Source organism: Aspergillus sclerotioniger, assembly GCF_003184525.1.
Source record: "Aspergillus sclerotioniger CBS 115572 chromosome Unknown BO94scaffold_11, whole genome shotgun sequence".
Taxonomy (NCBI): domain Eukaryota; kingdom Fungi; phylum Ascomycota; class Eurotiomycetes; order Eurotiales; family Aspergillaceae; genus Aspergillus; species Aspergillus sclerotioniger.
The window spans coordinates 20,166-41,460 of record NW_020291001.1 but is presented as its reverse complement, the minus strand read 5'-3'; the positions used below and the strand labels follow the sequence as shown (position 1 = coordinate 41,460).

At 48.0% G+C, this 21,295-nt stretch overlaps 5 protein-coding genes across 5 annotated transcripts; 2 read left to right on the top strand and 3 right to left on the bottom strand.

The window, feature by feature from the left end:
• The first annotated feature begins 2 nt into the window (after positions 1-2).
• ade13 (adenylosuccinase ADE13) lies at positions 3-2,316 on the top strand. Its single transcript, XM_025611467.1, has 9 exons — positions 3-172; positions 249-335; positions 391-1,118; positions 1,180-1,296; positions 1,354-1,426; positions 1,480-1,558; positions 1,613-1,619; positions 1,677-1,734; positions 1,805-2,316. Exons 1-9 carry the CDS (start codon positions 121-123, stop codon positions 2,053-2,055), a joined length of 1,452 nt encoding a protein of 483 aa, XP_025468275.1. The 5' UTR covers positions 3-120; the 3' UTR covers positions 2,056-2,316.
• A 553-nt stretch (positions 2,317-2,869) lies between these two features.
• Positions 2,870-4,798, bottom strand: BO94DRAFT_593697 (uncharacterized protein; the record flags this gene model as incomplete). The annotated part of the gene is made up of 5 exons (XM_025616188.1): positions 2,870-3,248; positions 3,306-3,730; positions 3,804-4,144; positions 4,216-4,404; positions 4,497-4,798. 5 exons carry the CDS (start codon positions 4,796-4,798, stop codon positions 3,222-3,224), a joined length of 1,284 nt encoding a protein of 427 aa, XP_025468274.1. The 3' UTR covers positions 2,870-3,221.
• Positions 4,799-8,822: 4,024 nt separating this feature from the next.
• BO94DRAFT_584626 (PDK/BCKDK family protein kinase) lies at positions 8,823-10,347 on the top strand (the record flags this gene model as incomplete). The annotated part of the gene is made up of 4 exons (XM_025615640.1): positions 8,823-8,934; positions 9,027-9,175; positions 9,234-10,225; positions 10,284-10,347. The coding sequence occupies 4 exons, from the start codon at positions 8,823-8,825 to the stop codon at positions 10,345-10,347; spliced, it is 1,317 nt and encodes a 438-aa protein (XP_025468273.1).
• Positions 10,348-11,221: 874 nt separating this feature from the next.
• On the bottom strand, positions 11,222-12,730 carry BO94DRAFT_574345 (uncharacterized protein; the record flags this gene model as incomplete). Its single annotated transcript, XM_025615016.1, has 3 exons — positions 12,030-12,730; positions 11,756-11,919; positions 11,222-11,659 (listed from the first exon to the last, which is right to left on the bottom strand). Exons 1-3 carry the CDS (start codon positions 12,280-12,282, stop codon positions 11,222-11,224), a joined length of 855 nt encoding a protein of 284 aa, XP_025468272.1. The 5' UTR covers positions 12,283-12,730.
• A 429-nt stretch (positions 12,731-13,159) lies between these two features.
• On the bottom strand, positions 13,160-15,914 carry BO94DRAFT_32853 (SKN1/KRE6 family beta-glucan synthesis-associated protein). The gene is made up of 6 exons (XM_025606958.1): positions 14,957-15,914; positions 14,698-14,878; positions 14,544-14,645; positions 13,971-14,493; positions 13,433-13,910; positions 13,160-13,378 (listed from the first exon to the last, which is right to left on the bottom strand). The coding sequence occupies exons 1-6, from the start codon at positions 15,568-15,570 to the stop codon at positions 13,327-13,329; spliced, it is 1,950 nt and encodes a 649-aa protein (XP_025468271.1). The 5' UTR covers positions 15,571-15,914; the 3' UTR covers positions 13,160-13,326.
• Positions 15,915-21,295: the final 5,381 nt, after the last annotated feature.

Genomic DNA, 21,295 nt, shown 5'->3' with positions numbered 1-21,295 from the left:
CACCAAAATTTCCTGGCATCCCGCACACTTTCTCCTTGCCCCTCCTCCGCCTTTTCCCCTGTTCCTCGTCCACAATTCTCGTCGTGTCCCTCCAATTCGCTTCAATTCATCTCTGTCAAGATGGCTTCGAGCAACGATGTCTACCAGACCCCTCTCAACTCTCGCTATTCCAGTAATTCTTCCCATTCACTCCGGGTGAGCTCCTGCTGGCCAGTGCGATATCGGACTGACAATGCTCCCTCCCCTAGGCGATGAGATGAAGTATCTCTTCTCTCCCAGAAACCGCTTCTCGACATGGAGACAGCTTTGGCTCTGGCTTGCCGAGTCCGAGAAAGGTAACATTGTCTCTCTGGCCCGCGTACTCCACACTTCGCCGACTAACCTGCACAGAGCTCGGTTTGCCCATCTCCGACGAGGCCATTGAGCAGATGAAGGCCCACCTCACCATCCAGGACGATGAGTTCAAGGTTGCCGCTGAAGAAGAGAAGCGCCGGAGACACGATGTCATGGCCCATGTCCACGCCTATGGCCAGGTCGCTCCTGCCGCCGCCGGAATCATCCACTGGGGCGCCACCTCCTGCTACTGCACCGACAACGCAGACCTGATCTTCCTCCGGGACGGACTTGATATCCTCATCCCCAAGCTCGCCGTTGTCATCGACAAGCTGTCTGCCTTCGCCAAGCAGTATAAGGACCTGCCCTGCCTGGGCTTCACCCACGGACAGCCCGCTCAGCTTGTTACCGTTGGAAAGCGCGCGTGCCTGTGGATCCAGGACCTGCTTATGGACCTGAAGAACCTCGAGAGGGCTCGTGATGACCTGCGCTTCCGCGGTGTCAAGGGTACCACCGGTACTCAGGCCTCTTTCCTCCAGATCTTTGAGGGTGACCATGACAAGGTTGAGCAATTGGATGAGCTCGTCACCAAGAAGGCTGGCTTCAACTCTGCGTTCATCATTTCCGCCCAGACCTACACCCGTAAGATTGATGTCGACGTCGGCAATGCCCTCGGCTCCTTCGGCTCGACCTGTGAGCGCATTGGTATTGACATCCGTCACTTGGCGATGCTGAAGGAGGTTGAGGAGCCTTTCGAAAAGGACCAGATCGGTAGCAGTGCTATGGTGAGCAATTACAAGGACCAATGAGAGCGACAGGAAATGCTAATGCGGCTGGTCTGTGCAGGCTTACAAGCGTAACCCCATGCGGTCCGAGCGTCTGTGCTCTCTCGGAAGACACCTTCAGAACCTTCCCAAGGACGCCTTGGACACCTACTCGGCCCAGTGGTTCGAGCGCTCTCTTGTAAGATCACTTTACGTTCCTTTTCGTCAAGAACCTTTGCATTAACAGTGTGGACAGGATGACAGCGCTATCCGCCGTATCAGCATTCCCGAGCTTTTCCTCTCTGCCGATGCCTGTCTCATTCTTCTAAGTGAGTGACAAGCCCATCATCCTCCCCTTAACTCTGATGCTGACAACAATTAGACAACGTTACCTCCGGCTTTGTTGTCTACCCGGAAGTCATCAGACGTCATGTCAACGATGAGCTCCCCTTCATGGCCACGTAAGTCCAATACCCTTCCGTTTCGAAAGCCCCCTGCTAACCCAGAGACCATAGTGAGAACGTAAGCCGCCAGCGATTAGATCCCCCTCCCACACAACTACTAATGATAGCATAACAGATCATCATGGCCTGTGTGAAGAAGGGCCTGTCCCGCCAAGACGCCCACGAGGAAATCCGTACGTCGCGGCCCCCAAATCAATCCCACGCTAGTTAGCCCTAACCTAACAAAATTCTGTACTACATCAGGTGTCCTCTCCCACCAAGCCTCCGACAACGTCAAGAAGCTCGGCCAGAACAACGACCTGCTCGACCGTGTCCGTCGCACTGCCTTCTTCGCCCCCATCCTGGACGAGCTCGACGCTCTCCTCGAACCCAGCACCTTCGTCGGACGCGCTCCCCAGCAGGTGGAAAGGTTCACCTCCACCGAGGTGAAGCAGGCTCTCCAGCCGTACGAGGCCCAGATTGCCAAGGCCGAAACCTCTGCTCTCTACGTCTAGTTTCGCGCACACGCTTCTCATCGAATTAGCATGGCAAGCAGGCAGGATAGAAATGGATAGATGATGGGACAGTCCGTACTACATCACGCAAAAGCGATATCGTCATACGAAGTGTCGGCAAAGATTTGTTAAAATAAACGATTTGTTCAAGACGGGAGAAAGAAAAGCAATCCCAGCAGATTCCAGCAGCGCGAGCGTCCATGTATATAGATAGTAATTGATGAGACGATACGAGATGTTAATAATGCACATTTGATTGACTTCTAGTTACCTATCCTCCTATCTCGTACAAAGGTCGGTAAGTTACCTGTCGGATGCTTCTGCTTTAGAGTTCATATCGTACTTTAGTCAAATTGATGCTGCAGCGCGGGCGGCTCAACCAGTCGGTTGCTGCAAAACAAAGTTTGGCCAAACTCAAACTGGGGTGGAGAAGTCAAGTTGCATCCATACTTCTATCTACTACAAATGCTTTGATGGATGAGCGCCTCAGGCTGCGGTTTAAGACACACGCAAACCGGATTCCAGTGTTGGTGCGGGTAGGACGGCCTGAGGAACCCCACCACCCGCCACCCACCCCAAGCCGGATTCCGGCACACTCCCGTTGACCTTGGGCCCACGACTCAATTACAACTATGACCAGTCACAGTTTGTGTCACTTGTCTCATTTTTGACCCGAGTGAAACTGGTTTGTCATGCTGGTTGAAACGCTAGCAAGGAATTGCATAGATACGGTAGCAACAACGCCTTCGCGCCTCTTATACCGACTAGATGGAAGGCGCAGATACAAGCAAGCACATCAAGGAAATAACAAGATAGAAAAGGTCAAATCATTGTAAACTAGAGCAAAAGGATGAACGTTCCATCCAACAGAAGCGAGATATCTTTAGGAGGGCCTTAGTATGAGATGCCAAGGTTCGAAAGATAGAAAAGATACTATATAACAAGATAAGCAGCCAAGAACTAGATCTCTGAAGTCCGCTGAACAGATAGCACGGAGATAATCCCAGAAAGTTTGAAAATGTATGAGCCAGCTAAGGCCCTATGAGGTCGATGCATATGTTTTTGAAGCATCCAATATCGTAGCCAATGCGAGAAGGCCTGTGATCGCACGACACCACTTTGATATCCGTACCGTGCGGAGTGGTCGCAGAAGACCGGTCACGATTTTAGAGGGCAGATAACCAGTTTATAATCTAGAAATATGTGTCAATCAGAGCACATGGTAGTGCGAGATACAGAGGCACACTCACCATCATCGCCTGTATCAAAGCCACCTTCTCACCATAGTGTTTTCCATCCCAGCTATCAGCCTGCAGTGTCGCGTTGTACATAGCCAGGGTATCAAAGCCATGGTTACGGGCTTCTTGGATAGTATCTTGTGAATACTGCCAGCTGGACGCGTGGATGTTGTCCCCCGAGTCCTTTTGAAGTCCAGGGGCTGTGGGGCCTACCCAGAGAAAGGGGGTGTTTCGTCCACTGGCTTGGGCCAATGTGAGCCATTCTTCCATGCTACTTTTGGCCGTGGGCAAGGAATAAGACGTGGAAAGGGAAAGACTCAAGAGCACCGGTACTGGCTTGTTCCGGCCAGCCCCTCGACCGACCATTCGACGGAACTTTTCGTACGCACTCTTTGGAGCGGGCGAACCGACTGTGGTGAGGAATGCATGGGGAATATCTGGGATCACAGAGAAGATCAGTGCTCAGGCCCCTTGAAGAGCGTCGGCAGGCTAAAGGGGCGGAATGCTCACGGGAGGAACAGGTATAGGGTCTGCGAGGGGCTTTGCTGCTGTCCTGTGCGTATACCTCGTCACTTGAAGTAATCCGCAATGGCAGACAAGAAGCACTGGTAAATTGAGATTCACATCGGCAATTGTGGTCATTGTCCTTGTTTATCTCCCACTCTCTCAGCGATCCGGTCGCCAGATCCTCCCGTAGAAGGATGTTGAACCCAGCATAAACATCGGCCAGGGAATCATCGCCAATGTAGACAATTCCATCGAATTTTTGTAGAATATTGCACACCTCAGCGCTAGTGAACCAACGGTAGGAGCACCCTGAGCGAGAACAGTCAGTCAGAGTGTTACGAAGGCTGTTGCCACCCAAACGGAACTCCCATAGGCCGCAAAGTCAGACACGTGGAGGACGACATCGATTTAGTACTTGCCTTGTGAGGTATACGCGGCATCGAAACCATGACGCCCGCCATTGCTCATGGCGTTGAGCAGCGCATCACGGGTTTGGCAGTACGGATTGCTTGACACTCGTTCGCTATCACCGGATGGGGGAGGGCTGAAGAGGGACAGAGACGAGATGTCGCACTCTTGACGTCCCAGATAGGGAGCCAGCAAACTATGTACAAGACGGGGCCAGATAAGCAAATTTGGCCATCGACAAGGGATGACAAGCACAATGAGTCAGGGGGGAAGCATCCGGGGACTTACTCAGTTGCTGGTTTGGGGGTGAGAGGCTGATTGGAAGAGGAGTAGAAGGGATAGAAGAAGACATCTCGAATGAGCCAGACGATATAGAAAACACCCAACACCCACAGGCAAGCCATCAGCTTGTACGTGGAAGATCGCCAGGTGACCCTACGAATCAACCGCCGTCCGTTGGGCCCTTCGATCGGGCCGCGTCGCTGTGGAGCATTGTTCTGCTGCATCCCGGAGAAAGGATAGGCAAGTGCTTCGTTCATAGTGGAGGATAGACCCAATGATTCGCTGTGGGAGGCGCGGCGGCGAGACATATTGGGTTTGTTTACATGAACATGCAGCCGGGGGGGAGGGGGGGGAGGTAGTACAAGGTCAAGGAGAGATAGGTGGTCAGGGAAGATGCATCTGCTGGAGTACCACGGCCCTTGTTTGCTTAGGCGAATAGATGACTGGAGACGAGTGCCTGGCGTGACAAGGAATCGCCGATGCTAGAACCAGCCCAGTGAAACGAAAGGCCCGGGTAAAGGTAGGATTGATTACCAGCAGACGTAATGGGGCCGGCCAGGGAAACCTCCCCGAGGGGTATCAAAGGAGGGGTGACTTTGAGGCCGAGCAGGAAGTAGGTAGTAGTAAGTAGTAGTCAGTAGTGGCGTGGGAAACACTGCCCACGGCCTCGTCCTGACGAAGGGATGGAACCAACGGCCACCACCACCACCAAGAGGAGGGAGGGGATGGAGGGGAAGTAGCTGAAGAGTGGAGGGTTCGGTTGGTTCACTTCCTCAGCTGTCCTTTCTGATTGGGATATTCCCAATCGGTGCCTCTTTCTTTCCCTCTCGTCCCAGTTCTGTCTTTCCTCCGTTCCTTCCTCTTCCTTCTTTCTGTCTCCCTCTCTTTCCGGGTCTTTCTTCCTTCTGCTGGCTGGTCTGTTTGAAGACCGTTCCCAGTAGTGAGTAGCAGTTGCCCAGTGGTGTTCTTTCCTTTCCGAGCAGGTTTCTACTTCTCACCCTCTCAATCGGATTGTTTGGCCCGTTTCAGGCTTTTTTTTCTTTTTGCCTTGGCCCAAAGTGGTCTTTCCCCTGAATCTTAACCAATACGAAGTCCCCAATTCCTGAGCCACACACAGAATGAGATAAACAGAGTGACAGAATTATACCTAGAGGGCAACGGGGACAGAGAGTAATTATAAGGAGGGGCTAATTGACTGGATCCGGACCAGTCAAGGGCAGAAATTCGGCTTCAACAGCATGAGCGCAAAAAAGGCAATGCTGGGAAGGTTTGCGGATCCTCTCTATCGGGTCCTGCCAATGAGTGAGTGCACAGCAACAACCCCAGCCAGATAGTAAGAGAAAGCGCCTCTCCAGTGCAGTCGGGACGATTAACAATAAGAATTGCCAAAAGGAAAATCAGATCCAACTAATCAGTCTATAAAAGAGTTACCACCAAAGCCAACAAAAAAAAAAGAAAAGAAAAGAAAAGGGAGGGGGAAAATTAAATAAAAAAAAATTAAAATAAAAAATTAATGAAAAAAAAAAGACATGACGAGGGTTTGATGTTCGTGCAGTGCCGGTTTGCATCATTTCCCCCCCCAATTTTTTTCGGGTTAGAACAATAAACCCACAGGGGAGCGGAAATAAAAAACGAGCAACTAAAAACCAACAGTGCCCTTATTAAAGCCGCTGGAACGTCCTGGGTAGGGATCCTTCCTCTGCATGCAAACAAACTGGTCGATGGGGCCCCCGATCCATCAGTCCAGTGTGTGTCCACAACCGGTATGAGCTATAGCCACCATCATAATACATAAGAATGGCAACAAACCCACTTCCGCGCACAAATAAAAACGAGTTTCGGAGGAAGAAATTGGTCCGTGACATCAAATCGGACACTTTCCACTCACCTATTACGGCAAAGCCTGCCCCTCTAAGGATGATGGGTCTTTCTCGGTGACTCTGACACCTGGGCCAACAAAAAAATAAGGTAGTAAGTAGTGGGAGGAACATGCAACGGTCTCCCAGCAATCTCAGGAACTCAAAGAAAAATCTAGAGTTCGCTAGAGTTGCCGGTGCTTCCTCGGCGATTCAAACAGTCAACTCACCGCACGGTGAGATGACGGCTAGTCAGATAACCTGACGGGAAGATACTCAACTGACAACTAGTAGTTTTCCGGTTGGTGGGCCAGACAGGTGTCAAAAAAGTTAACGAGACTCCACTGGTAAGAAGGTTTCGGGCGGAAAGACATGCGAGGAATTGAACGTAAGACTGGAGGGGACACCAGCTGGAAATAATAGTAACTAAGTATGCCCCGGGATTCTTGCTAATGGAGAGCCCCTTAGAGTTAGGGGAGGGAGAGGGACAAGGGCCTCTGAGCCCGTCCATTATTATTATCACCTCCAAGACAGGGGGGGAAGAGGGAGGGTCAGCGGGAGCGCAATCGGGCTCCATCGATCTCTTGGGCTTGTTTCTTTCTTCGAGGTGACAGAGCAGAAATGACAGAGAAAATCATGACGACGCGATGATGGGGAGCCTGGGAGGGTCGAAACCTGCCTAAAAGGTCTGAGTTGGGCATCCGTTTCGTTTCTTTTCTTTTTCCCTTTTTTGTTTTTCTTTTTCTCCCTCTCGTCCCAGCCCTATGCAACGGTGAATGATGTTCTCACCTCGTCGCGTCGTCGTCCGCGTCGTCCGCGTCCTCTCACCTTTATCAGGACGCGGCCTAGTCTGATTGGCTCTCTCTGGCGGTGGACTAACAGTAGGAGATGCACCACGAGGATCTTCGCTGCTGCTGCGGCCGTCGTTTAAATATTCCACCTGTGCCTCTTTGCTTTTTTTTCTCTCTGCTGTCGCCAGTGGCATCCATCCAGTAACAACCACAAGTACGCTGTGGCTGTCCAGCAGTTCGTGTGCTGGAAAATTTTATTGTTCCGCATGCAGGGACAATACAGACTACTAAACCATGGAGAGACATCCACAACAATACAATTGATGTTTCTTTGTACCGTCTTCCTTTATTTCGTATTTTTCTCTCTTCTTGTCGTCGCTCTCCTGGGGGAACATTCTTTCCCAGCGTCTGCCCGTCCTGCGAGGCGTGAGCATGGCATGTGACTTCCTTCAAACTTAACCCCTTTTTAGGAGATCACGAGGCAGATCCGAGAGCAAGAATCAATAATGTCCCAATCCCATCATCCGAACCTACTAATCGGGAGCCGGTGTACGGAGTATACATAAGCTTGTCGAGAACCATGAAGAACCGCGGGTGACTGGGGAGATCCGCGGATGGGGAGAACCTAATCAGGTACCTTGACAAAAGGAGCCAGCTGCGCCTGGAGATGGAGGGGTAGATTATAAACTGATAGCAGGGGGGGATCCTGAGCCTGACCAGGGACTATTGCTCTGGCCTGAGTGGCCTCATGGATCCTAGCCAGTCGGAGTGCGCGTCCCCCGGATTCGAACCACCCTCGGACGAAGGGGAGATCCGGAGAAAGGTTCAGCTTGACACCGGCAGTCCCGTGCGCGTCGACCTATTACTGTGTGTACTACCTCTGGGCATGCCCCCATGTTAAGGCCAGGGGACGGGCATGGGAGCGTGCGGCGGCAGAAGTCCGACGGTCGGCTGAAAGGGTCTACGGGGATAGGTAGGCTCTGCATGAGTTGTCCAGTCTACTCCGTAGATAACAGAGCGGCTGCTCATCCAGCTCAGGCGATTCACGGAGTATTTGAGCCCGACATATTCCTGATTTTCCCCGTGGACGGGTGGTGCAATGGGCGAAGACGGTCAAGTCTGGCTCCGAATCGGCTGTTGGAGATTAAATATTGGGACATCCTCGGCCAAGCACGGGATCGCAGGCATCGCAGACGGCAACTGCCCCCCACCTGCGCACGTGACTCCCCGGGAATTGCGAGTCTCCGCAGCTGCATCCAAAGAGTCATCCTCCACCGGTCGGTCTGCCCACCTTTAACCCGCCCTTCCTTCCCTCCGCCCGTCTTTCCTCTCCTCCTCTTCCTCTCTCCCCAGAATCTCTGCCTCCCCGAAGAGAAGGCCTGCCTGCCAGATGCCCTGTTGAGGCTCCCGCCCTTGTGGATCTGATTCTGTTCGCCACAACTGCTACCGGAGGCACCACTCCGGGGAATTCGTACCGCCCGCCGTTCCGAGCTCGCCTGCGAGCGGAGGTGTCTCAACCTCGGTAGTCTTCCTCCCCCCCATCCAGCCATCTACCTTCACAACAATCACAATTGACTGACCGACTCCCTAACAGCTGCTCTTCATCACTTGGGGCGTATCTCCGGTCCATCTTGGTTGTATCGAGTGCGATACCAGGCCGTCCGGCCTGACATACTGTTGACATCATGTGGAAGCCGTCGGAGAGGCTGATGGACACCATCAGACATTATGCCAGCTTCCCTGCAACTGGTGTCTCTCTCCGGCAGATGGTGCAATTTGGAGATAGACCCTCCACAGGTAAGCCTCCTTTTCCCTTCTATGGGGGGCCCCCTCTGCCAGCTGCTCGAGTGACCACCACCCGCTAACCTCGTGATCTCTTCCCCAATCAGGCACCCTCTTTCGCGCGTCCCAATTCCTTTCCGAAGAACTTCCGATACGTCTCGCTCATCGCGTCCAGGACCTTGGAGAACTTCCGGATGGCCTGAGTGAAATGCCGTCCATCAAGAAGGTCCAGGACTGGTACGCACAGTCGTTTGAGGTATGACTCACACGCCCAACTCGATTTTGTTTCCGGTGGTGACTGACTTGCCACGTAGGAAATTATCACCCTACCCCGACCTACCCTTACCCAGGAAGTCAAGGCCCGCTTGCTACGCCCGGGGAGAATCAACGGGGGATTCTCAAAGGTCCTCTCCGAGACAACGCAGAACCCCAGTATCCGTGAAGGACAATATCGGTCCTCTCCCTCCTCTTTGTTGAATGGCAATGGTAACGGCAAAGGAGCTGCGGTGGGACGAAGGTACTATGCCCCATCTGACGACCAGGGTAATTGGCCACCGGAATTGAACGACTACAATGAACGCTTCGCCAGGACTTTACAGCACATCAAGCGGAGACACGACAGTGTCGTGACTACCGTCGCCCAGGGTATTCTCGAGTGGAAACGAAAGCGCCAACGCCTACAGATTGACTCCACCGTCCAGTCGTTCCTCGATCGGTTCTACATGTCCAGAATTGGTATACGAATGTTAATCGGCCAGCACATCGCGTTAACGGAGCAAACACATGTTCGACAACCAAGCTATGTTGGGATTATATGTACGAAAACCAATGTGCGAGAAGTGGCTCTCGAGGCTATTGACAATGCTCGTTTCGTCTGTGAAGATTACTATGGTCTTTTTGATGCGCCCAAAGTGCAACTTGTCTGCAAGGAAGATCTGAACTTCATGTACGTTCCGGGTCACCTGTCGCATATGCTCTTTGAGACCTTGAAGAACTCCCTGCGTGCGGTGGTGGAAGCTCACGGCGCAGACAAGGACGCCTTCCCGGTCACCAAGGTTATCATTGCAGAAGGCAAAGAAGACATTACCATCAAGATCTCGGACGAAGGTGGTGGCATCCCCCGTTCTGCCATCCCCTTGGTCTGGACGTACATGTACACTACCGTAGAGCAAACCCCAAGCCTGGATCCTGATTTCGACAAGAGTGATTTCAAGGCCCCTATGGCTGGTTTCGGATACGGTCTGCCCATCAGTCGACTGTATGCTCGCTACTTTGGCGGAGATCTCAAACTGATCAGTATGGAAGGGTAAGTTCATGCTCAACTGCAAACAACCAATAAGTTTGGTTGCTAACCACCGCCCTAGATATGGCACCGACGTCTACCTTCATCTCAACCGGCTCTCGTCGAGCTCGGAGCCCCTGCAATGACAATTACCAGTCATGAGGGATGGTCGTGTCCGGTTCTCTACTTCCCACAGACTACATCCTTTCTACACGGAACCGGATCCACCACCATCCCAAGGATTGACGCCTATGAATATTCAAACCGCACGTGCTCGGATGCGAACCCGGGAAGTTTCCGAACGCAAGCAAGTTGGTGATGCAGCGAGCCTGCTCAACGCTGAAACGCGAGGGTGAGGTGGCTGCACGTTGCTTGATATAATTTGATCCCAGTCAGCTCGTCTGTGACAGTGCGCATGACTGAGGGGTTGCTGGGGGCAAGGCTTCTTCTATAAGAGTGCGAGTCTGTAAACCTTGTCCTATCGGCTGAGCATGTGATGTGGCCGTCCCCGCTGGCCTTGTGGATGGAAAGGTGCACAATTTTGAAAATTTTTAAAAAGTGATACTCTAACATTCTCTTCGATGCGATGGGAGGGTGCATGGAGGTTAAGGCCCAGTTTTGGTCTACTAGATACCCTTTGGTACGATGGGCAGCATTGGAAGAGGCAGACACTCAGAATTGGTGATTTGGCAATCTATAACATAGATGATTGAGCGCCTGTGCTGACTTCCTTGGACACCATCTTTTTGTTTGGCCTTTATTATTGCTATGGTTATTTTGTTCGTTTTGCATTGGATTCACGCTCCTTGTATAGTATTTTACGGATTGACGGGATATGGTACGGTATTGTTTGGATGGATGTATGTACACAACGCAGCGACTTGTGAATGTGAATATTCTTAAACAGCCCTTCCCCACAGACCAGCCCAGTCCCGAATAATCTCTCCCCGATAAACAACGATCAAACGATCTACTTAGAATGATATGAGACCCAATCATTCAGTCAACAATCACAACCCCTCAAAACAACCCCCTCCTCCGTTCCCTTTCCCTCTCCCTATCCCTCTCCCGATACGAAGAAGACTGCAATCCCCGTCCCCTGGTCCCCCTCCCCACCCGATCCGGCGTCCCCATCCTCCCCTTCATCTTCGCCGACGACCCCGACCCCGACCCCACCGACCCAGGCGACGACTGCATCCCGCTCCCTTGACACCCTCCTCCTCCTCCTCCTCGAACCCCCCTCTCGGGCCGTCTCCACCCCGCATCATCCGTCTCATACACATCGACCACCCGACGCGGAACAATCATCGCCGCAGAAGAGGCAGAGAACCCCCCGCTTGAAGTAGAGGGATGGGCATGCTGGACCGTGAATCGGTCTGCGCGAATCGAGGCCGCGGATTCGGGGTCCTCGGGGGCGAGAAGGCGGGAGAGGAACCGACGACGGCATTGAGGGAGGGTCTGGATTTTTGCTTAGTATTTGGATGTAGACATTGATGGGAGAGGGGGAAAGGTGGGATAGGGATAGGGATGGGATGGGATGGGATGGGAACATACCTCCTGCGCCGCCAAAGCCTGAATAGTAAGTAACTCTCTATCGAGAAGGACACAAAGCGCAGCATGTCGTTCTTCACGAAGACGAGTCCGCAATCGACGTTCTTGTTCGAGGGTCGCTTGGTATAATGTTGGGCCTAGATGGGTGGTGGGTGTTGTGGGGTAGGCTTTATCAAGTACCAACCAACCCCCCGGGCCTTCTATTAGTTTTCATTGATGTATGTTGTGGTGCAGTATGCATGCATCCATAAACAAGACTAAATAAAGAGCTGCTTACCAAACCCCATAATCCCATCCCTCGGTCTCGAATGCAACGAATAATCTAATTCCATTTCATCCGAGTCGGTGTCGTGATCGAGGTCGTCATCGGAGTCCTCTTCCTCGATTTGGTCCTGGTATTGGTCGTCTTCCTGTTCGTCTTCTTCGGGGATGATGTCGTTGGAGGAGTCGGAGGAGTCGGAGGAGTCGTCGGCTATCACGATGGGGTTTTGTTCGCGACGACCGGGCATGGGGATGTTGGGGTGGAACATTTTGGTTGGATGGTTCTTGTGAGTTGTGAGTGGGGTATTTGGCTCGGTCACGTTTGTAGAAGTGTGTTAGGGTGGGTGGTTATATTTGGGAAGTGAACAGATGTTCAATGTTTTTCTTTTCCAATGATGTGGAGTGTGGGATGGTGGAGGGGTGGGATCGGGTAAGGTAGATAGCACGGGTATGTATGTATGCTGTTTGTTGTTGTTGATAGATCGGATAGATGTGATAGGTGTTGTTGGGGTTGGAGCTCCGCGGACTGGACTGGACTGGACTGTACAAGTCGAGTTGTTGGATGATATGATATGTGACAGGATATTGTGTAAAGCCGGCTCAGATGAGCTGGCTGTACGAGACTAATTGTGTGGTCACTGGGGAGGTTGGTCGACCCTGTCCGGCAGGATCAGGTAGCTAAAGCATTCACGTCGCGGTAAATGTGAGAAAGATGGGCGAAGCTGTGGAGTGGAGAGGAAGCGGATGACGATGGCGGAGATGAACTGCAAGTTAAGCTGCTTAGTCACGGGTTGTGCCCTACATGGCTGAATCGACAGGTCAGATGACAACCGCCTCGCGCCAGCATCCACTCGATGCATCATTCGTTATCAGATTATTTGATTGGTATTGTGTTCTATCAAGCACTCCTATCTGCGACCGTATTTCGGCCATACTCGAACAACCCTTCCTCCGCAAAGGCTCCATTCCAACAGAAGTGACCCCATCCGTGCAGGCAGGGCGAAATATGAATAAAAGCTAAAAGCACCATGCCAAACCGTTAAATGTGATGTAAGATGGGAAAAAAAAGTACAAACGAAGATTGAAATGCAGATCAGACCCCCAAGCCACCAGCTTAGAAGAACGGAAGGGACGCCCTCAACGCCAAAGCATAATGCCGCTAAAATGACTCGCAAGCGCCAACAACCGGCACCAGGGCATATGTCAGGAAGCCGTACGGTGTTCGCATCGTGAGGGCGGGATCGAGCAGGTCGAGCACTCCCAGCAACTCTAGGCGTGCTCGAGGATTAAGTACCACGCCCTCTCAAGAGCATCTAGCACCCGTTCATAAGGGAGTTCGTGGGCCATTCGTAGCCGGCATCAGCCCTGCAATATGTTAGTGGGTCTATTGACACCGATAGCAGAGATCAAATCACATACCATGTTGTTTGGTTGTTGTCGGTGTAAGCGTTGGGGTGTTTGGCAATGTAATCCGTCGTCTCGTAACCCGGTGGGTCGCAGGTGACACTGATGTTATCCGGGTCCTGGTAAATCCGGATGTAGTCGAACCGCATGAACCCAGGCATGTAGCTCCGGATAGTCTCATTGATTGGGGCAAAACTCCATGCCATACCCAGGTTCATCACGATCGACATCGGCTCCAAGGGGATCATCCGCTGGCCTACGTTGCCGTTGGGTCCAATAGCTCGCCCGTCCAGGGTCCAAGTCTTATCCTGGCCCACAAACCATGTCACGTTACCCACTGCACCGGGGGTGTACTCGAAAGAATACACCTGGTACTCGGTTCCATTGTACCACTTGTTGTTGAGGTTGGTGAGGCCAGACATGGCTTGTTGGTACGGTCCTCCTCGGTAGGTGTTGATCTCCGTGATAAAAGGGTCGTACACGGCGGTGTAATCTGCAGCATGTCAGAACATATGCCTCCAACCCATGCGAACCAGCTGTCGCAAACACGTACCGTAGTCAGGCATGTACCAGATGTCGAACGGAGCCATCTGCAAACTTTGCGATACAGTGCCAATGATAGCATCCGGGTTGTTGTTCAGAGCGCCCACACTGGCCTCGATCACATCAATTTCCGGGGCGCCTCGGGATCTGCCAGGGGAGGGATGATCGGTGCCATTGCAAGTGCAGGCTGGCAATCGCATGCCTGGGAGGAAATTGATACCGTCCGGAGAACTCTGGTTAGGTGTGATCCCTGCATCGCATCCATCGTAGTAGCTGTATGGCCACATCCCATCCGTAGTCGCAGCATAGCCCGGTCGACCTAGATTGCCCATCGCCCAGAAACCAGGCCAGAAACCGGACACATCACCGGCTCCGGGCAAGGAGATACTAGCCTCCAAGCGACCCCCCGAGAAGCAGAGCTTATTCCAACTCTGCACCATTCCTGAACGGTACCCCAGCTCATGATTGGTGAAGGCATCGAATCGGATCTCCAAGCTTCCATCTTTCGTCGTAACTGCATCAGGGTCATACCACTATCAATCGGTCAGTCCAGTGCAAGCTGGAAAACGAAATCGGTACTAGCCTCCAGGTCTTGCGTCACACCATACCAGAAGTCCATGGCCTGATAATATGCGTCATCTCCATCATAGAAAGACCGACCAGGGGTTTCGAACTCGTCAGAAAACTGTTCAAAGGTCAGCCATGATTCAGGGTCGCCAATAATCCATGCCACTCACCACCAGCTGCCATTCCTTGCCATCAGCAGATTTCTTCGTCATCGCGGATTCTGGTGTGTCCGGGTCGATCAATCCTGTCCGTAATTTGGTGAGTCCTGCCCGGTCCCCTACGTCGAGACATAGGGTATCTCCAGGATCACAGTTGGATTTGGCTGGTTTCTGCGCCCCGCCCACAGCCGAGCTAGTAGCCAGTCAATAAGAATCTTCATATGCAACCCAAGCAGGGTAAACATAAGAAGCCAGGGTAGGGATGTCATACATCACAGGATAGGCCACAAACAGCACTACAAAGCCCACTGTTATGAGTAGCAATCCACCAAGATTAATCAGTCCCCGCCTATTCCACACATCGCAATCAATATCCCTGTCATTCGGATCAGGATTATGCAAGTAGTCATCTTTCTCCACATCCTCTGGAAATAATAACAATCCTTCTGTTGGCATTATGTTGTATTTTTCTGTCACTGTCTGTGTGTTCACGTCGTTCTCCTCACTCTCTGCACGTGAAGGCGCTCGGGATTCATCGAAACGAGTGTACGAATAACCTCGAGCATCGTAACTGGCTGCCTCTGAACTCCAGCTCGTGCGCCGCGACCGAATCGACAGATCCGGCGACCGGGATTGATACAGTTCTTTGTGGGGATACGGTTTGGGGGGTATTAAGAACTCTGTTGACTCCTGAGGAGTGGGCGAGCCCCAATTCGTCTGCAGCGTGGCATCGGACGGCGACTGCACCATTCCGGGGGTCAATGCCCGCCCGATATGCTGGTGTGGTACGGATACATAGGGGTCGTCGGAGTCGGCGAATGGGTCCTGTCGCCCTGAATTGAGACGGATATGGGGGGTTCCCCGAATGGAGGGATTTGTGGACATCCTGTGTGACAAAGGTCCGTCTCAAGGAACTGGACTGTGTGAAATTCCGTGGCCCGGTATGGTTATGGATGCGCGCTGGTGAATAGAGTAGTATGGTATCAATATTGCTGTGAGCGACAGCACCAGGACCCGTCTTTCAAAACCCCACTTGTCAGACTATATGCAGTCCTTTATTTCCTTGTGCACTGTCTTCACTCGTAGATCCCAACTTGATCCAGTTGCGACGCTTTGGTGCGAGCCGAAATATGATTATGGATATCCTCAATTCCTTTTATGAAAGTGACGAGCGAAAGTGGCGCGCGACAGGTATCAGGTATAGGAAATGCGATAATGAGCGGACAGGCCGTAGACCCGATGTCCAATTATGTCTATGACCGATACATAGAATGATATGCACTTTGAAAGAATCAGAAGATTAGTGAGGGTTAAGGGGCGGAGATGCTGTGAATAAGGAGGAACAGTCGCGCACCGCTAAATCGCTCACAGGCCGAAGATAAGGTTGTGAAGTATCACCGCAGTGGAGGGGGCGGGAGGAAGAAGAAGAAGCGAGTCAAAAGAGAGTCAAACACGCCAACGGGAGGACAAATGAGGGTTAGGGACAGGAACAGACCTGGGCCGGAGCACAATGAAGGGAGAAGAGAAGGAGAGAGAGGAGGAGAGGCAAAGGCGCGAAAAAGCAAGCGGGCAACAATGACAATCGCAGGGCGGGAGATGATCCTGCATACATGGATGGACCCAAGCTTTCTTTCTGCCCACTGAACGGGATCACTTTATTTGCTGGGTGACGGCGGCGTTACACCTGCAGGTGGGATAATTACAGGAGGGACAGGAGCTGCCTGACCCAAACAAAGGCTGGTCTGCCATCAACCCAAACCGGTTGGAACGACATCGGGGAATGCATTATTAAAATAGAGGGACCCCGTCATTGGCCCTGGGAGACCCTGGAGTCCCTGGCCGGGTGGGGATCTGCCGCCAAAGTTTGGGGATTGCGAGTCCCAGGAGGGTGGCGCCTGCATGGATGCTGTCTCGAAATGAGGTTATACTGCGTCCCGCCCCCCGTTATTGGCTATCGGCCTGCAGCCATGTGATGGCCAACTGCATCTGCACGCTGGGCACATCGTCCTGGCTAGATTTTACACCATCCCATCCCGGGGGATGGAAAAGACACTCTTCCAAACCCCAATTTCTGAGCAACAAAAATCAGACCCAAAGTAATACCACAAAAAAAGAAAAAAAAAAAAACGCGGGAGGCAGATTCCTGAATGCTGGGAAAGAATCCGGTTGCCCTTGGCTGGCGGAATGACGGGCGAGAACCACGGGAATCCTTTATCAGCGCGAGTGGGCCGAAATCCCTGGGCTCGGCAGGGCCTCGGGGGCACTAGGCCTGTTGGGGCTAGGCGGTACCAGGATGGAACGGCCACTAGGCGCTCACGAACCTCACCTACATACAGATTACTAGAATTACCGAGGCGTAGCGCCGATCTTCTCGCGCTCTGACCGTACTGTATGGTCACCCGCATTCCTGCCGCCCGTGGCCATTGACGACGGCATTCCGTCTCCTGGCCATATGGCTGTAGTACTGTATTGAAGAATAAAGATAGGCAGCAACTGATCATTAGAATAATTCCAATCTCCCGCTCACGGGCCCTGTACAACCTTATTTCTCCGGTTGCCAGAGCACTGGTGAAATCCTGCTGTCGGCCCGGACGGGAGGATTTCTCCATTGCCATTGCCATTGCCAAGGTCTGGATTCTATAACCCGGACGATTTCGGTATATGCCTGAGGGTATTAAATCTAACGGGACTCGCAATGTGCCGTTGTTGCGAGAGGCTCACTGGCTGGTCCAATCCAGACCAGCCGGGCAGCAATTGAATGGCTGGGCAACATGGGTCTCTCCATCGCGATCCAATGGATCCTGTGAAACATGCTATATTTGGTGTTTGGGATTGATCCATTAGAAAGCAGCGGGCCCGTTGGTGATGTTCCTACCCTGGCCTAGACACTGCAACATATGTATGTATTTTGAGATTTCTGTCCAGACTCAACAGTAGTCGAGATAGGAAAATTCCCATCGGATGGCGGCGCTATGAACCCCTGGCCTGTGCTTTTGGCCGGTCGAACATCCCGCCGATGGCCTGATGGATATCCACATTCCACGTTACCGTGCACTCAACCTGAGATATCAGGGGATATCAGGGGTTTGAGTTGACTGTTACTCATGAATTGTCTCGTGGGTGTGCTGAACATGGCTTTTCTTTTTGTGTGTAACGCAACGCAGCCACGGGGGTGGTTGTGGTGCCTGATTGGAGCAGATGAATCAATCTTCCGCTTGACTTGACATTGAAGAAAGTGGTTGGCTGTTTTATGTGGTGGTGGTATTGATAATGGGGAGATCTACTACTAGTTCAGTGACACGACACCAGCCATGATGAAGTATTACAGCAGTGTTGCTACTCTAAGCTCGGCAAGTGGCCTTGTATATATGGCTGCCTATTACCCATGAATACTGTACCTGAATGAAGACCTTACCACGTTTCCCTTCAATAGTACAGGTATCATGATCTTCCAACTTATGATAAGCTCTACTCCGTGCCTGATCTATTATGCCCCAACAACATAGTGGCCCGAGGGGGTTAGTAGTTAGGCTTTTACAACTGGTATCATACTATCAGGAAAGACAGTAAACCATTATTTATAATTTTTAACTAAATATAAACAGTGTTCCATAGCTATCATGATATAGTTATCATAGGATTATGAAAGTCTTACTACTATAGTATCATACTATTAAATACAGTTTATAATAAGTAATTACTATTTTATCTTTATAAATGAGTATATACAATCTTAAATTAATAAATTCTGTATCTCTTATCTTTAATCTTACAGAGTTAAAAATTAATTATAATATAATATAGTTTATAATCCAGATTAACAGTTTCAGTACGATTATATGGTTTATAACTATAAACAATACTTTATATATAAAATAATTATTATATAATATTAAATGAATTATATAACAAGTATTTAATAAACATATCAAGATTAAGATAGAATATCTGCTTAATCCTAAAATTCAGTTTTAATAGTACTTATTTATTTAAGTATATATAATATAATAAATAAAGAAGAGAATTACAGATATTTATTAATCGCAGATAAGTAATAAATAAAAATAAATAAACTTAATTATGAAGAGAATATCTAATACTATAAATAAAATAAGCCATAGTAAAATTAATTTAAAGATAAATCTTATTATAAAAAATTTATAAATTAAAAAGATTAATTTATAATATATTATATTAATAATATTATATACTTACTAGTACAGAAGTTTAAGATTATTATAAAATATAACAGAATACTTGTTATTTAATAACAGAATTATCAAAAAATTTCTCTTCTTATATATTTTAGTAGTATCTTTAGAACTTATTCTTTATAATAAAATATAATTTTTTTATTACAGAATATAATATCAGGAAAACTAACAGCTCTATATATAATTTTAGATCTAAAATTCTTAATATACTTATTTTATAAAGTATAGTATCTTATAAATTTTAAATATAATTCAAAAAGACTAGTTAATTATCTAGCTTAATCTAGAAAATTATTATTATATATACTAGCAAGCCCTAGTTATAGAGAAATAAGTATTTTATCTATTTAAAAGAAATAAATTATTAAGTTTTAAAATACAGTTGTATTAATTTAATACTTGTATATATTAAAAGAAATAAGTTAATTAATTTTAGAATATCAAGATATCTTAGATTTAAATAATATCTATATTTTAACTTACTACTTAAAATATTATAATTTATTAGAAAGTTATATTTTTTTATAAAAATCAGAAAATATATATCTATATAAATTACTGGAGCAGTTATATTATAAAATTATAATATATTTATATTATTAGGTTTTAATAGTAGAGTCTCTATAATAAGTAATATTTGAGACGGCTGTTCAACACAAAATGAAGTCGTATTGTCGTATTGGTGCTAACTACTCTAGAACTTTGAGTGTGAAGAGGAAAAAGGAAAACAGAAAGTATTATAGGCGTTCATTAAAGAAAAACAACACTAGTAATAATAAAATAAATAGACTAAACAGAAAAATATAAGTGTCATGTAATACTTAGTGGAGTTATTATTATATTATCTTCTTATTTAAATCTAATTATTCTCAGTTAAGAAGATATCATTATTATTATAATCTACAGTAAATTTATCCTTCTTAGCTGTAATAATTTATAAAATTAATCTTTTAAAAGGCCCCGGTCAATCTGGATAGTAAGTATAGAAATTATATAAATAAAATAATATATTCTTAAAGTCTCTAGTAGAGTATTATTTATAGTTATTCTTATCTAATTTAATTTATTTAGTCTAGTATTACAGTATATCAGCCTGCAAGCGGCTTTTGAATATCTCTTTAACTTTTTATTTAGTATAGTTATTAACTTTAATAAAAGATACTTAATTAAGGACTTGTCTGGGCAGTAATTCCAAAATACTATATAAATAAAGTTTATTAAAATAAAAGATTAAATAGATTTTAATACTGTTAAGTAGCAGAGTTCTAAATATATAGTTAATCTTTGTTACGGACCCCTGCTAGCTGAACAAACTAGTGAGGCGGACTCGCCAGGCAGAAGGCCACGTCCGGAAAGACAAGGACTCTTATCGAGTAGAATCCTGATCTGAGTAACCAACGACCAAAGCGGTTACACAACACGTGACCACGGTGGGCATGTCACTGACACACTACAACATGTCAGTGCTACGACAAGACATGGCAGTAACATGAAATAATATATCAGTGGTATAACATATCATGATAACACTATAATGAAGAACAGAATATAAGGACGCTCTTTTATGTACTTAGCTAGTTCTGTTCTTCGTGCTCAATATAATCATCTTTAAGTAACCATATGTTTAGAAAGCTTAGTAATAATACTTGTCTGTACTTACTTACAGATAGCTGTATGGCACTATCTGGCCTTACTTCTCTTCTTCTGTTCAGGACCAGTCATCTTTAGATAGTCATCAGTCTGACTTACCTCGATTCAGTTCAAAGGTACGTATATCAGCAAAGCTAAGCTAACAGAAACAGGGAGAAGCGATCCTAGGATTTGATATATTGAGCACCAGTCAGTACGAGTATTATCCAGTAATAATTATTCATTATATTAACTACATTAAACTCATCGCGCGCCCCACAGCAGCAGGGCCTGATAATACAAGAATTAATAGATATGATTAGTTAGTTATAAAAAAGCATTACCATCTTAAAATAATAAAACCAGTTACTTAAAGGTTGCTTGACAGTTAAATCTGTTAAGATCTAATTATCAGAATCATTTAACAATAATTGAGCAAAGCTTAGGACTTTCTTAACCCAGTTAGACTTGTATTTCAGCATAAATAGAGAAAAGCTTAAAAATAAGATTAATAAGATTCTTTTTATATTTACTTATCTAATTAAAATAATATTTAATTAATTTAAACTATATATTCGCGAATATTAAGAGAAGTTAATAAATAATCAGAATAATAATATAAAGTAAATCTTTACTAGTTATACCAGATTTGAGCAGTATCTTAAACAGATATTTAAAGATATTAATATAGTATATAATACTGAATAAAAATTATAATAATTTAAATAGACTAGATTAATATTTAAGTATACTTTAGAGTTTTTGTA